Raw genomic sequence first — 17,359 nt, forward strand, 5'->3', positions numbered from 1 at the left:
TGTGTCAAACAGCATAAGCAGTAAGTAATTGACAGAGCTGAGCGATTTCACAACCAATGGATCAGATCTAAGCCCTGCAGTCCTGTCACATCCAGTTATGAATGGCAGTGGACAATTAAAAAGCTCACTGGAGGAGGAGGTGGCTCCACAAATATGCCCATCCTCAATGATGGGGGAGCCCATCAGTGCAAAATATGAGGCTGAAGCATTTGCCAGAAGTGCTGAGTGGATGATCCATCTCGGCCTCCTCCAAAGGTCCCCGGCAATACAGGTGTCAGTCTTCAGCCACTCCATGTGATATCAAGAAACGGCTGAAGGTACTGTATACTGCAAAGGCTATGGGCCCTGACAATATTCTGGCAATAGTACTGAAAATGTGCTCCAGAATTTGCCACACCCCTAGCCAAACTGTTCCAGTGCAAGCTACAACACTGGCACCTACACGGCAATGTGGAAAATTACCCAGGTATGCCCTGTACGCAAAAAGTGGGACAAGTCCAACCCGGCCAATTATCGCCCCATCAGTCTGCTCTTGATCACCAGTAAAGTGATGGAAGAGGTCATCGACAATGCTATCAAGCTGCATTTGCTTAGCAATGACCTGCTCATTGAAGCTCAGTTTGGGCTCTGCCAAGGCCACTCAGCTTCTGACCTCATTACAGGCTTGGTTCAAACATGGAGAAAAGAGCTCACCTCCAGAGGTGAGGTGAGAGTGACTACCTTTGACATCAAGACAGCATTTGACCGAGTGTGGCATCAAGGAACCCTCCCAAAACTGGAGTCAAGAGGTATTTGGGGGAAAACTCTCAGCTGGTGTTGGATGTTAATCATCTCAGTTCCAGGACATTACTGCAGGAGTTCCTTAGGGTAGTGTCCTAGGCCCAACCACCTTCAGTTGCTTCATCAATGATCTTCCTTTCATCACAAGGTCAGAATTGGGGATGTTTCCTGTTGATTGCACAATGTTCAGCACCGTTTGTGACTCCTCAGATACTGAAGCAGTCCATGTCCAAGTGCAGCAAGATGTGGACAATATCCAGGCTTGGGCTGACAAGTGGCAAATAACATTCATGCCACTCAAGTGCCAGGCAATGACCATCTCCAACAAGAGAGAATCTAACCATCGCCCCTTGACGTTCAATGGCATTACATCGCTGAATCCCCCACTATCAGCATTCTGGGGGTTACCATTGACCAGAAACTGAACAGGACTAGCCATATGAATGCTATGGCTACAAGAGCAAATCAGAGGCTAGAACTCCTGTGGCGAATAACTCACCCCCTGACTCTCCAAAGCCTGTCCACCATCTACAAAGTGCAAGTCAGGAGTGTGATGCAATACTCTCCACTTGCCTGCATGAATGCAGCTCCAACAACACTCAAGAAGCTTGACACCATCCAGGACAAAGTAGTCCATTTGATTAGCACCCGTTCCACAAACATTCACTCCCTCCACTACTGATGCACAATGGCAGCAGTGTGTACCATCTACAAGATGCACTGCAGGAACTCACCAAGCCTCCCTAGACAGCACCTTCCAAACCCACGACCACTAACATCTAGGTGGCCAGATTAGCCTGTTACAAAAAAATGTTTGGCGTGGCTGATATTATCCATCACCTAAAATGAAGTGACACATAATGAAATCCATTATGGTATTCAAAGGCCACATTATTGTCAGAAAGTAGTTTGTTAACTGGAAGGCATCCTACTCCTGTTCACAGCTTGCTGCTAAAATTATTGGTCTTGGTTCCTAGGGAACAGATTCCCCTTCGGAAACTGCAATCTGCTATGAACTCAAATAAAAAGAGTTGGAACATCACCAAAATTGCAACAGAAATTTGGTAGAGTGGCAATGGCTTCAGGCTAGAAAGGTAATACATTAATTTTGTGTAGCTCACCACTTTGTGCTTACATAGCTAGTGGGAGATATTTGACTGAGTAGTTAAGTCTGCCACATGATGAGATTTCCCATTAACATTTACAAAATTAAAAGCAGGGACAACCAAATGAGCTTTACACGGCTTCAAATATTTATTAGCATTTAAGCTTACAAAATATAATTCATATTTCTGATCATACATCATAAAATTAACTTCATAAGGTACTTGAGATAAGTGATTAGACAGAGGCAAATTGTTCATTTACATTAACACTCCTGAGGCTGCAGAGCATACATCTTTCTTTACATACAGAAAGCTATAATCATTGTAATGTTTTTAATAATTCTATTGAAAAAGGCACACAAAAGGTTCAAGGTTACCAAGAGTAAATGGGTATATATCAGAACTTACATTCCTGTGAGCCTGTTCATGGGGTTTTATAAATTAAGGAATAAATTTTCAACTAGAACAAATTTAGTCAGTCTAAAATGGAGGTCATGTTTTCCAAACCCATTTACATGCATTGACAAATTAAGAGTAAAAACCTCTACTGGTGGTTCTATGAGTGACCGTGTGAGAAAAATATAACTTTCACAACAATTACTTGGACATAGTGAATTGTAGGAAGATTATACAGATGTGCACTCTTGATACAGATTCTCCTCCATCAGTATCCAGGATGGGAGTTGCAGGCTTGCAATATTTCAACAATTATGAATACAAAGCTGTGGCAAATGTGTTTGCAATCGCTTCATATGTATCTGTAAAATCAGATTATGGAATTCAGCAGCGGTTGTTACGGGAGAAAAAGTTAAGAAACTGTTATAACCACATGAAGTTTAAATGAAAGTTGATGTCATTTCCATTTTTTTCATCTTTTCATACTCTTCCCATACAGAATATTGTCAAGCTGCGGAAGGATTCACAGGCTGATTAACAAGCTGATAGGTTATGTTGTGAATGGTCCTACTAGGCAAGCCCCAGGACATAATAATCTTTACAGCAGCTGACAATATGATTACTCCTTTATGATTGGAGAGTTTTATGGGCTCCCACAAGCTGTACAATGAGGAAAGGGTGACTAACACCCACCAGATGCAAGTATCCCAATGGATATAACCCAGAATTCACAGCTAGAGTCTCCACTCTGAGTTTGGCTGGAGCAGAGCTCAAAAGTTGTGCTTTCTGACTCAACGGCAGGAATGCTCCCACAAAGAGGATGCATATATATAGATCTTTAAAGATGGCAAGCCAAGTTCTGAAGGCTGTAAAAACAGTACATAGGATCCTTGGCTTTATTAAAAGAGTAATCGAGTACAAAAGCAAGGAAGTTACAAAAAACTGGCTGGTCCTAGCTGGAGTATTGTGTTCAATTCTAGACACCACACTTTAGGATGTCAAGATCCAGAGGAGGATGCAAATGTGATTTACAGTAAAAGTACCAGGGATGAGGGACTTAAACGATGTGGAGATGTGCATTGCTGGACAGAGAGGATGCCCCAGAGGGGTCACTAAACATAATCTATTTGGCTAGGGCTAAGGAACAAAAAAGGTACAATTACATTGCTTGATGTAATCTATAGGCCACCAACTAGTGGGAAAGATGTAAAGGAAGAAATCTGCAAGGAAATTGCACAGAAGTGCAAGAATTATAGAGCAGCTGTAATTATTTGAATATCTGTATGTAGACTGGGATAGTAGCAGTCTCAAGGGCTGAGGGGGTGCTGGTGGGGTGGGGGAGATGGGCAAGAGTATGGTATGTAGGTCATACATCCCAAAGACTGGCGGATTGTTTCAAACAGCATGTCCCAGCCACTGTTTGTGTTCACAACGGGCAAGGTATTGATTGTACCCAACCAGCCCATGCTTGCAAAACTCAAACAGAGTGTCCAACATTAGATATGATTCCACGACTGCACAACATTTGCTAAATAGTCCTCAGTGTGCTAAGAATTTCACTGACAACCAATTTAAGATCATCAGTCGGACTGGAGTGGAAGCTACATATACTAAGACACAGGGCCCTGTTCTTTACAGACAGAGGGAACATGTACACACATTGTGCCTGTTTCAGCTAAACAAAATAAGTGATAGCCATTTGCTGGTTCATTCCCCAGGGCAATGTCTTGACCAATCAGAGTCAAGCTGCCTGGTTTAAATTTCAACAATTCTCAGCAGTTAACTGCTAGTCACCATTAATTGGTGCATTCTCCATGGCAATGCCTTTACCAATCACAGTCCACTTACTAACCAATTAGCACTTTCTTCTCATACAGTATAAATATGTTGTTTCCCCTTGACATTGGTATTTTTTGTGATTTGTCCTGAATAGTGCAAGATGAAAAGTTTTGACAAAAATGTCTTTTTTTTTGCAATATTCAAGCACTGTACTACCAAACAAAACTATTTGATTATTTTTGGTAGGAAGACACAGAAAAACAAAATAAAGGATAAAATTCCAAAGAGTGTGCGGGAACAGAGGTACCTGGATGTAAATGTGTATAAGTCATTGAAGGTGGCAGGACAAGTTGAGAGAGTGGTTAGTGAAGCATATGCATTCTGGGCTTTACTAATAGGGACACAGCTTACAGAAGCAAGGAATAAAAAGCGCTGGACATAGCAGGTTTGGCAGCATGCTGCCAGGTCTGCTGAGTATTTCTAACACTTTCTGATTTCATTGCAGAGTTCTATCATATAGAGTATTTTGTTTTTATTACAAAAGCAAGAAAGTTATTCTAAACCTGTATAAAATTCTGCTTTGGCCTTAACTTAACAGTTCTGGGCACTACAATTTAGGAAGGAAATGAAGGCATTAGAGAGGGTGCAGAAAAAATTCACCTGAATGTTTCCAGGGATGAGGAAATTCAGGTACATTGAAAGATTGGAGAAGTTGGGACTGTTTTCCTTGGAGAAGAGAAAGTTTGAGAGGAGATTTGATAGAATTATTCAAAATCATAAGGGGTCTAGACAGAGTAGGTAAGGGGAAACTGTTCACTTTGGTGGAAGGATTGAGAACTAAAGGGCACAGGTTTAAGGTAATTGACAAATGGAGCAATAGTGATATGAGGAAAAACATTTTCACGCAGCAAGTGGTTAGAATCTGGAATGCACTGCCCTACAGTATCTAAAAAGGAAAAATTTGCAGGCTATGGAGGAAAGGCAAGGGACTGGCATTAGGTGCATTGCTCCTTCAGTGGGCCAGCATAGACACAATGGGCCGAATGGCCACCTTCTGTAACTGTTCTACAATTCTATGACTGGAGAAGATGGGTTTGTTCTCCTTGGAACAGAGAGGGTTAAGAGAGATTTACAGAGGTGTTCAATATCATGAATGGTTTTGATAGAGTAAATAAGAAGAAACTATTTCCAAAGGCATAGGGTTGGTGCAGATTTAAGATGATTGACAAAAGAACCAGAGATGACATAGGAATTATTTTTTCACAGAGTTGTGATCTGGAATGCACTGTCTGAAAGACTACTGGAAGCAGATTTAATGCTAACATGTTAAAATGTATAAATACTTGGAGAAAAAAATACAGGGCCATATGAAAAGATCAGGGGAGTGGGATTAATTGAATTATCTATTCCAGAAGGTTGTGGATGCTCCATCATTGAACATATTTATGGTTGGGATAGACAGATTTTTGGTCTCTTAGGGAATAAAGAGAATATGGGTAGTGGACAGGCAAGTGGAGTTGGAGCCCAAGATCAGCCATGATCATACAGAATGGCAAAGCAGACTCAACCTGCTCCTATTTCTTGGGTTTTTGTAATTGAATAGCTCTGCAAAGTGCCAGCACAGGCAACATGGGCCAATGGGCCTCCTTCAGAGCTATACTTTCTATGAATCTATGAAAGCCAATGGTTCACTCCTATTATTTCCATGAATACCTGTCTTAATGTGTCAAAAGAAATGCAAACCTATTTACTTACTACTCCTCTTGCTTCATTTCAATGCTTTGTTGACTAGCTATGATTTTGGCAATCCATGATCAGATAGGTCTGCCTGTTTTATCATATCAAACACTTATCCACTTAGACTTCTACACACTAAATTTAGACAAGAAAGTAACCACAAGATAACAGATGACGCAGATGAACTAACATACTGTAGAAATGTGCACATCTATTTATTGAAGTAAATTGCTAACTGCCCTCTTTATGCACTAAAATAGCATCCGTATAAGTGTTAGATTGTAGAGATTGTTAATATGGCAGGACTTTCTTGTTCCACTCCCTTCACTGGAAGGGTGTGAACATTTCTGAATTAACTTGCTATAAAATGAATAAAGAAAATATGATGCAAAGCCTGCAATTAATTCCTTTGTTTTAGCTAGATCTACACAGACTGTACTGAATCTTCATTCTGTAAGAGACCCAACAGTGCTGATTCACCTTGTCCAACTCTCATACAGCCAACTGAAACCTGAAGATAATCTTGCTGGGATTTGCAAAGGCTGGCAGTCAGGAAGAGCTGCATTCAAATAATGTAAAAACAGCTCAAGACAAATGCTGGTTTTGCATCCTGTGAAAGAAAAAATTCTTTATTTCTCTTTATGCATCTGATTTCGCAAAGCCTCCCAGTCTGTTTCTTTCTCAATCCTTCAATCTTATTTGTTAAGGAGCTAGATTGTTGGTTCCATCATTCACGAAGATCCTAAATGCCCTTTGCCCTAGGCACACATTATCAGCTCACAATCATGGCAAGTTACAGGCAAGGGGAAAGAATTTGAGCTGAAGAGCTGGGTTAAAAGTGTAAATAATAGGACAAACTATAAAATGGCCCACTCCAGCAAATTCTGGGCCAACGTCTTAACATTCATACAGTACAATAGAAACTATATAGTGCATCGCTGGATTCAAAGCCTTGCAATGTCTTAGGAAATAGGAACAGGAGTAGGTAATTGAAATTCTCAAGTCAGTTCTGCCATTCATTGGGATTATGATTAATAACCGCTTTGGTTCTGCAACCTTAATATCCTTGCCTAACAAAATCCATCAATTTCAGTTTTGAAATTTTCAATTGACCTAGTAAAAACAGCTTTTTTGGGGAGGGGGTGGGGGGCGTACAGTGGCGGAGATTTCCACGTTTCTGCTATCTTTTGTAGGAAGAAAGGCTTTTTGACATCCTTGAACAGCCTAGCTCTAACTTTAAGGTTTGCCCCTTATGTTTGACACTTCCACCAGAGGCAACAGCTTCTCACTATCTATTTAATCAACTTCTTAATCAACACAAACACCTCAAATTAAATCACTCTTAACCTTTTATACTGTAGCCTAGTCAATGCAAATTATTCTCATAATTTAACACTTGCAGGTCTAGTATTATTCTGGCAAAAGTGTGCTGCAATCTGTCCTAAGCCTATATATGTTTCTCATGTGTACTTTTCATGTAAGTAGATAAAATTCTTGATTGGCGAGTGTGGCCCCTGCAGATTAAATAAACTACTCAGAATAGAATGTTTGACTTGCCACCCAGTGGTGTAGTGTCATGTCTTCTCTGCTAGTTCTGAGGACTCCCTATAACACAATCACCCAGGTAGAACAGGAGGGAGAAAAGCTCTGATGATTTTCATGGGCATTCAACGTAGCATGTAAAATATATTATATAAATGTGAATACGTTTTGAATACAATTTAAAATTTTCATTGATTTGTAAGCCTTGCTCAAAGCACGCAGATGCACTCTGCTTATATTGCACATCAGGTAAATACAATTCAAAGTTAAATATAAGTTTAATTTTAAATGAAAATAAGATCTACAGCCTGATGCATTACTTGTCCATTGTGATTTCGTCTTCACTAAATACAACAGGTATTTCACAGGTATGGTAGCAGAATGTGATATAAACTGTTCTATCGGTTGTTTTAGACATCTGCACAATGCCCAGTTCACCTTACAGACTTGTTAGTGCCTATGTTTGCAGCTGTCCATTCACATACGGGAGAATTCTACCCCCGTCGGGGGGGTGGGGAGGGGGGTGTTGGGCGAGGGTAGGCAGGAGCAGGCGCAGACCCAATCGGATCCGCGCCGCCATTTTATGTGGGCGTGCCAATTAAGGCCCACCAAGCATGACGTGCGCCCGGAACTGCTAAGCGCTCCCTGTGCGGGTGTGGGGGGAGGGCTGGTTCCGTGAGTCAGGGCCTGCACTTTTTCAAGCATGCGCGTGAAAGAGCGCAAAAATCTCCTTGAGGCACAGAGCTGCCTCAAGGAGATTAGTTTAAGTTTTAAAAATTTAAGTAAAGAAAAGAAAAAATTTGAAGCCATGTCCCCTCATGTGACAGTGTCACATGGGCTGGGACATGTCAATGAACATTACGAAAAAATTTATTTAATTTATAAACCCTTCATGAAACCTGATCCTGCCTGTGGACGAGGTTCCATGAAAAATGCAAAGGCCGGCTAGGCTCTTCGCCTGCCCGCCAACCTTAAGGTTGGACGGGTAGCTCAGTTTATTACTTTAATTGATATTTAATTGGCTTTAATGGGCCTTTGACAGTTCGACAGGCGCACAGGAGAGTTAGCTGTAGGCCCGCCATACTGAAAATCCAAATGACTTGTGGTGATGTCAGGACACCCACCCCTCCTCGCTGAGCCGAAAATTCTGGCCATATTGAAACAGTAACTAACATTTTAGCCTCAAGACATACAGATTAGAAAGGTCCCGGTTTCATTCTCTGGCATGTACAATTGACTGGTTTTCTTTGGAGTAGCATTTTGGATAATACAATGGACATCGGTGCATTACCCACGATTCCTGCAAGAAGGGCATGTTGTGTAAGAACATCATTGGGCTTGGCTATGTTGTCCCGAGTTTAGCTATTTTGCCTTCGTAATTGCTTGGTCTAATACGATAAATATGATAAAGGATCGTGTGGAATAAGACCAATGCGTGAATTGTCATTTGAAGGAGAAAAAGGAGGAAGATAACATAGGGAAAAATTGTCCCCCCGTTGGGGGTTGGGGGGGTGTGGGTGGAGAATTGCAGGAGCTGGCGTGAGCAGGCGTCCTCCGATCTGTGTCCCCGATTGGGTACACGCCACTATTTTATATGGGCGGACCAATAAAGGCCTGCCCAGCGTGACGTCTGCCAGGAAGCGCTATACACTCCCTGGGCGGGTGGGGGGGGGGGGGGGGGATTTCCTCAACCAGGAGTGTGCTCTTTTGTGCATGCGCGTGAAAGAGCGCACTGATCTCCCTGAGGCTAAGTGCTGCCAAAGGGAGATCGGCTCCAAATTAAAAATTGTTAAACAAAATTTAAACAACAGATTTTCCTGACAAGTCCCTTCATATTTCACTGTCACGAGTTGGGACATGTCCATAACTTTTATTGAAACATTTATTAAATACTTAAAAACCCTCATGAAACCTCATCCCGCCCGTGGATGAGGTTTCATGCTTTTTCTTAAGCCCGCCAGGGCTCCTGGTCTGCCTGCCAACCTTAAGGTTGGACGGGCAGGTCCATTAATTATGTTAATTACTTTTTCAATGGCTTCAATAGGCCGTTGACAGGTTGGCGGGCACGCAGCTAATTTGGCTGCGCCCCCGCCGACCTGAAAATGGAAATGATGCGGGGTGACGTTGGGAGTTCCACCCGATGTCATTTTACGTGTCGGCGAGTGGGCCCCACCCCCATTCACTGACTGGTGATCCTCCCCATAGGAACAGGAACAAGCTATTCAGCCCCTTGAGCCTGCATTCCTCCATTCAAATAGATCATTGCTGATCTGTACTTCACTTCCATTTACCTGCCTTTGCTCCATATCTCTTGATACCCTGACCTAACAAAAATAGGAGCATAGGAAATACCTTTCATAAGCACACAAATGAATACATATCGGCCCAGATCTTTTCGTCTCAATAATGGTGAACTTGGAGAAGTTTGTTGCTCCTGAGGGCTACAACGGCACTGCAATTTCCAGGAAACTCACTTGCCCTCAATTCTAGAAGTTGCAGTTTGCCTGAATAGGCTCGGGGAACCCAGACTGATGATCTCACAAGCACCTGTCAACATGTAAACTTGGGCTGATTGCAAATACTTGTGTGAGTACAGGGCACTGATTTATTTAGGGCTGCTCCTAACAGGTGTAGAGCTCAGTTAGGAGTGCATCCCTTTAAATCAGTAGGAGTGTCAAAACCTTTGGATGCCTCCACTTTGCCCCGAACATAAGATTCAGGCCATAGCATTTGTGGGTGTCTAGAGGTTACAGATTAAAAGCTTGTGTACATTGTAAATGAAACATCCAAACAACTTTCTTGCACAGTTTGTCTCTTTCCAACTCTGGTGCATGTTCCAACGTGATAAAAGACAACTCACAATACAATTATAAAAATAAAAACAAAAAAACTGCGGATGCTGGAAATCCAAAACAAAAACAGAATTACCTGGAAAAACTCAGCAGGTCTGGCAGCATCGGCGGAGAAGAAAAGAGTTGACGTTTCGAGTCCTCATGACCCTTCAACAGAACTTGAGTTCGAGTCACAATACAATTACTTTGACATGAATTCTTTGTGATCTAGGCAGTGAGAACATTTTGGAGGATTGCCAAGGCAATCATTTCAAACTATAAGTGGATAATACATACCAGAAATGGTAGATGTTTACTGATGTAAGTCTCTTCCATCATTAGGAGGTATGGCAGTTGGACACTGTGGCATTATTTCTCCTTGGTATGGCTTTCTCTGTACTGGTTTAGGCTCACAAACCTGTATTTTAACAATACCAATTAATATGGTTTAATGTTGGTGGTGGCACATGTACTGAAAATAGGCAAATTCATCACCCGGTTAGCAGATGAGGCAATGAGTTTGATAACAGGAGGCCACAACTGGGACCCACAGAAATACAATCTGGCCTTCAGTTGAAGGGATCGCTGGAGGTAACCTGGAGAGTAACGAGAGGAAGAGTTCTGGAGTAAATCTGGGGGAGGACGTAGGAAGCAAGAGAGGTACAAAACCTGCTCCCCCTGGCCCATTAGAAACGTAATATTATTTTTTTAAAAAACCTACCTGTTGGACTTTTTCTGGCTTTCACCCATCGCCCCAGCCCTGGTTCATCACTGCTTCTGGTTTGTTTTCTGCATGTGTTCCGTTCATCTACTCAAAAGTGCAGTTTAAGAGTGGGACACGTGAAGGCAGCAGGATCAGGGACGGTAAAAACTGGCCTTACTTTAATTACATCACCGCTTGATTTCAGCCAGACAAGGGGGTGGAGCAGGGGCACTAAGATTGCCAATTTGTGCCAAGTTAGGGACATTTTTGGGCTGTGGATCCATAACTACATCAGATGTTTACAACTGGCAGGGAGGTGGGAGTTCCACTCAATGTCCAAAACGAAGGGACAACATGTCCTAATCAGCCCTAATTTAGGGCTGGATTTTCACTAAATCTGGATGACTCGGGAGCTCTTTAAATATGGGGGCGAGGACCCAATTCCGGGATTCCAGACCCAATAACAGGGGTCTCTGATTTTCAGGAGTACCTTTTAGGGGCTGGTCCAGGTCATGAGCTCATAATCTGCATTCCTGACCCGGCCAGCTCCATTGCGGGGACAGGCATGTCCTAGTTGTCCACAGTTTTCATGGAGTCAAGCCAGCTTTTCAAAGAGTCGTGGTTCATGGCATCTCAGAGGTGTTGTGAACCATAGTCTACACGAGGGAGCCTTTTAAAAGGTAAGTTCAAAAGATCCTCATGCCCTCCCATGCCAAGGTATGCCACCCCAAATAACACCTATGGCCACTCATGCCAAGGGATGTCCCACCACCCATACCTGATGACCCCTCATGCCCCCCATGAGAAGCTATGGCACTTCCATTCCCATTCACCTGCTATGCACTGTATAGAACCAATGAACCCTATGGTGGCAGTAGGATGCATAAAAAAAGCTTTTTAAAAAAGTCATCCATTGATAACTTTCCACTTTCTTAAAAACATCCTTTTTAATACAGTAAAAATATCAATGATCCAGTGCCTTTAAAGTTTGAATAGCTGAATCTGCCAGCTTTTGAAACCTCTTTAGCTTGTGTAAATTAAGATTGTGAAATTGACATCTGCACAAGCATCATGCTTCACTGGAACATTGCAGCAGGCCAAGGACGGACATGTGGGCATGACAGCAGGATCATGTATTGAAATGGCAACCGACGGGAATGTCTGAGTCATGTTTGCGGACTGAGCGAAGGTGTTTCACAAAGCATTTGCCCAGTCTGTGTTTAGTCTCCCCAGAGTAGAGGAGACCACATTGGGAGCAGCTAATACAGAAGATTAAATCAAAGGAGGTACAAGTGAAGCGCTGCTCCACTTGAAAGGAGTGTTTGGGGCCTTGGACGGTGAGGAGGGAGGAGGTAAAGGGGCTGGTGTTGTACCTTGTGCAATTGCATGGGGAGATGCCATGAGAGGGGGATGAGGCGTTAGGGGTGATGGAGGAGCGGACAAGAGTGTCATGGATGGAACGGTCCCTACAGAATGCTGACAGGTTGGATGAGGGGAAGATGTGTTTCATGGTGGCAACATGCTGGAGTTGACAGAAGCGGTGGAGGATGATCCTTTGAATGCGGAAGCTGTGGGGTGAAAAGTGAGGGCAAGGGGGACCCCATCATGGTTCTGGGAGGGAGGGGAAGGGTGAGAGCAGAGATGGGGGAGAGGGGTCGGAAATGGTTGAAAGCCCTGTCAACCACAGTAGGGAGGAAAAAGGAAAATATATCTGAAGCGGTGTTTTGGGAGGTGGCAGGATCTGAACTGATGTAACAGAGGAGGAGAAACTGGGTGAATGGGATGGAGTCCTTATAGGAAGTAGGTTTTGAGGAACTGTAATCGAGGTAGCTGTGGGAGTCGGTGGGCTTGTAATGAATATTAGTAGACAGTCTATGGGTGAGGAATACTCAGTGTCTTTTTTATACCTCCCTCCTTGGGAACTGTATCATATGTTCCCTATAGAGGAAGAACCCATTAGTTACTCCACCCCTCTCCCAGTGAGGCAAAGCTAAGTTTGGCAAGCCAATATCTTACAAATCTCTAGCATTTTGTCACTTCAATGCTGAAAACAGCATGAGTGGAGAGGCTGTCGGGAATCTGAAAACAGCGTGAGTTGAGAGGCTGTCAGGAGCCTGAAAACAGCGTGAGTAGAGAGGCTGTCGGGAATCTGAAAACAGCACGTGTAGAGAGGCTGTCGGGAGCCTTAAAATAGCGCGAGTAGAGAAGCTGTCGGGAGATCGAAAACAGCGCAAGAAAGCAAATAGTGACATCACAGCAAAGAAGCAATTTGGTTGGAGAAAAAGCTAGCTGTTTGGTGAGTAAGTGGTGAGTATCTAGTAAGTGGTTAAATTTTATTCTGTTGCTAGGGTTTAAAATAGTATAGGTACTTTTGAAGTTGATTGGCCGTTAAGTTTTTAGTGTTAATAGCTGGATTAGGACACATGAGTTAAGGTAGATCTATAAATAAAAAAGAACTAAAACTTTAAAATTAAAGTAAAATAATCAAACACCTAAAACATATATCTGTGTAGTTAAAGATGTAAAATTTAATTGTCAATAGCTAGTACTATTACATTTACATGCTAGTACATTTAATAAACGCAGTGAACTGTAGCATACATAGGAATTACTCTAAATTAATTAAGAAGTAAGTAAATTAAACTAACTAAGTAACATGAGTAATAATAGCAGCATAGGTGTTATGTTGCAGCTGTGGAATGTGGCTCCCTATTATTTATTAACTTTGCTTCCAATCTCCGCCCCTCCATCATTTTCACGTGGCCATCTCTCACACTTCCTTTCCCTTCCTTGACCTCTCTGTCTCAATCTCTGGTGATAGACTGTCCACCAATATCCATTACAAGCCTACCGACTCCCACAGCTACCTCGACCATAGCTCCTCACTCCCCGCTTCCTGTAAGGACTTCATCCCATTCTCTCAGTTCCTTCGCCTCCGTCGCATCTGTTCTGATGATGCTACCTTCAAAAACAGTTCCTCTGACATGTCTTCCTTCTTCTTTAACCGAGGTTTTCCACCCACGGTTATTGACAGGGCCCTCAACCGTGTCCGGCCCATCTCCAGCGCATCCGCCCTCACGCCTTCATCTCCCTCCCAGAAACATGATAGGGTCCCCCTTGTCCTCACTTATCACCCCACCAGCCTCCACATTCAAAGGATCATCCTCCGCCATTTCCGCCAACTCCAGCATGATGCCACCACCAAACACATCTTCCCTTCACCCCCCCGGCGGCATTCTGTAGGGATCGTTCCCTCCGGGACACCCTGGTCCACTCCTCCATCACCCCCTACTCCTCAACACCCACCTATGGCATCTCCCCATGCCCACGCAAAAGACGTAACACCTGCCCCTTCACTTCCTCTCTCCTCACCGTCCAAGGGCCCAAACACTCCTTTCAAGTGAAGCAGCATTTCACTTGCATTTCCCCCAACTTAGTCTACTGCATTCGTTGCTCCCAATGTGGTCTCCTCTACATTGGAGAGACCAAACGTAAACTGGGCGACTGCTTTGCAGAACACCTGCAGTCTGTCCGCAAGAATGACCCAAACCTCCCTGTCGCTTGCCATTTTAACATTCCACCCTGCTCTCTTGCCCACATGTCTTTCCTTGGCTCGCTGCATTGTTCCAGTGAAGCCCAACGCAAACTGGAGGAACAGCACCTCACCTTCCGACTAGGCACTTTACAGCCTTCCGGACTGAATATTGAATTCAACAACTTTAGGTCTTGAACTCCTTCCTCCATCCCCAACCCCTTTCTGTTTCTTCCCCCTTCCTTTTGTTTTTCAATAATTTATATAGGTTTTTCTTTTCCCACCTATTTCCATTATTTTTAAATCTTTTTTGCCCCCCCACCCCCACTAGAGCGATACCTTGAGTGCCCTATCATCCATTCTTAATTAGCACACTCGTTTAGATACTATCACCAAGTTCAACACCTCTGTGTTCTTTTGTTCTTTTGTCTGTGACATTTTTTGATTATCTGCTCCTATCACTGCTTGCTTGTCCCTACAACCATACCATCCCCTTCCACTTCTCTCCCCCCACCCAACCCCCCCACTCCCCACCCCACCTTAAATCTAGTTCTGTTGAAGGGTCATGAGGACTCGAAACATCAACTCTTTTCTTCTCCGCCGATGCTGCCAGACCTGCTGAGTTTTTCCAGGTAATTCTGTTTTTGTGTAGGAAAATATGAGGTTGTCCATTTTGGCAGAGTGAATAAAAAAGAGGCATATTATCTAAATGGTGAGAGATTGCAGTGCTCTGAGGTGCAGAGGAATCTGGATGTCCTGATGCATGAATTGCAAAACGTTAGAATATACGTGCAGCAAGTTATTAGCAAAGCTGATGGAATGTTATCGTTTATTGCAAAAATAATTGTATACAAGAGTAGAGAGGTTATGCTTCAGTTATACAGGGCATTGGTGAGACCACATCTGGAGTACTGTGCACAGTATTGGTCTCCTTATTTAAGGAAAGATGTAAATGCATTAGAAGCAGTTCAGAGAACGTTTACAAGATTAATATCTGAAATGGGCAGGTTATCTTATGAGGAAAGGTTGGACAGGCTAGGCTTGTATCCGCTGAAGTTTAGAAGAGCAAGAGGTGATTTGATTGAAACATATAAGATCCTGTGGGGGCTTGACAGTGTTAGGAACTAGAGATAGTTAAGTTATATTTGTATTTGTGGGTGTTAGGGATGAGTTTTAGCTTTAGGTTTAAATTTAATTTGTATTTCTGTATTAGTGTGTTAAGAAAGGGGGGAACTTGAATTTTGGTTCCACCTTAAAATATGCTTTGCATTCTAATGTAGTGTTATGGTTCTTGAAGGGAAGAAACAAACACAAGGTAGAAAAAACTGCGCTGTTGCATAGCAATGGGGATCCAGGGAGAGGGACCCAGAGAGAGAGAGGAGAACTGAAAAGTAGTTTCAGTTCAGGTGGTCATTATGCTCTAAATTGAAGGAATCAGTTTAAGTCTCTCTCTTGTTGAGCATGCTAACAGATTGCTGAGAAAAATAAGTCTAAGAATCTTAGATGAGTCGCTCCAAAGTTAAAGTAACAGAGAATGTCAAATGAGTTCTGGATCTCAAGGGAGATGCCAAGTTGTCAGCAGTCTACTGTTAGAGAGAACTGCAGGGAGCAAGTCCTAAAGAGAAAAGAGGAAAGTCCCAAGAAGAACTTCTCGTCAAAGGAAAAGAACAGGAATCTGGCGAAGATCCTGTTAAGTGAAGTTAAGAGTGAGGAGCTGATGAAGACTTCAAGCTTAAAGGGAGAAAGTTATAGGAAGCAGACCTAAAGCAAAATAGTCTTGCAAGAAGCCAGAAGATCCACAGAGACTATGAGCATGTGTTGGCACGGCTGAGCATTTGAGAGAGAGTGTGTGGAAGGCAAAGCTTGAATGCAAATGGCGAGCCAGGCAGAAGAACATCAGAAGGAAAGTTCGAAACCCTGGAAGTGGACTCTTGTGGAAGGATACAAGAGAAAGCAAAGATTCCTGAGTGGGTTCTTCCAGAGTGGAGATAGGAAACCCTCGGTGTGAAAGATGGAGTTCTGTGAGACCAGTTGGTTCACGGTGTGGGGTGGCCTTTGTCACTTGGTTTCAAAATGTGGTATGCCTGACAACAGGTCGCCTATTGGTTTACATGGACTGGGTACTTACTGTGAACATTAGAGTATAAGATCACTTTTGTAACTTGTGTTTCCTTATGAATGTGTATATACCTGTAAAGGTATTGTTGTGGGTGAAGGAGCATTGTAGTATAGTTCATTTTTTCTTGTTTAATAAATGTTTTATTCTTTTGTTAAAAGTTCATCAGCTGACTCCAGTGAGTCTGCTCAGTAGTCACCCTCCACATCTCTAAACAAAAAATAAAAGTTAGCATCTATCAAGTCAGGTTTCACCCTGGAATCTGGCTTGTCCAGTAGTAACATCAGCTGGGATCATAACAGGAGGTTGAATATGGAAAGGATTCTAGAACTCAAGGTCACTGTTTCAAAATAAAGGGTTTCCCATTTAGGACAGAGGTGAGAAAAAAAATTCTCTCAGAGGGTTGTGAGACTTTGGAATTCTCTTCTTCAATAAGTTGAAGCAGAGTTCTTGAATATCCTTAAGGCAGAGGTAGATAGATTTTTGATAAGCAAGGGGGTGAAAGGTTATGGGAGGTAGCCAGGAATATGAGATTAAAATCAGATCATCCATGGTTTTATTGAATGGCGGAGCAGGCTTGAGGGGCTGAGTGGCCTACTCCTGTTGCTAATTCATATGTTCATATGTATCATTGTTCTTCATCTTTTGCTCGCTTCCTCTCCTCAAGGTGTTGCTTTTTATTGGAAAAAGGTTCCACTGGCACCACAGTTCTCCATGCCCTCATCCAATGGTCATTCTTTAATCATGAAACAAGACAATGATTTGCAAAAGCTACTTGGGCAATGAAGGGAAATGGAGCAGTGCAAGCATGACAGCTGAACTCAACTCAATCTCCAC

General features: G+C 42.9%; 1 protein-coding gene across 1 annotated transcript in view; it reads right to left on the reverse strand.

The window, feature by feature from the left end:
• Nucleotides 1-2,238: 2,238 nt before the first annotated feature.
• The window catches only part of dpys (dihydropyrimidinase), a 118,325-nt gene continuing 103,204 nt past the window's right edge, over nucleotides 2,239-17,359 (reverse strand). The window contains exons 9-10 of the mRNA XM_041189985.1: nucleotides 10,469-10,589; nucleotides 2,239-2,644 (exon numbers count right to left, since the gene is read on the reverse strand). Of these exons, the coding sequence (XP_041045919.1) occupies nucleotides 10,485-10,589 (105 nt within the window). The 3' untranslated portion in view covers nucleotides 2,239-2,644; nucleotides 10,469-10,484. The remainder of the gene's footprint in view (nucleotides 2,645-10,468; nucleotides 10,590-17,359) is intronic.

This window comes from Carcharodon carcharias, chromosome 6 (assembly GCF_017639515.1).
Source record: "Carcharodon carcharias isolate sCarCar2 chromosome 6, sCarCar2.pri, whole genome shotgun sequence".
Lineage (NCBI taxonomy): Eukaryota > Metazoa > Chordata > Chondrichthyes > Lamniformes > Lamnidae > Carcharodon > Carcharodon carcharias.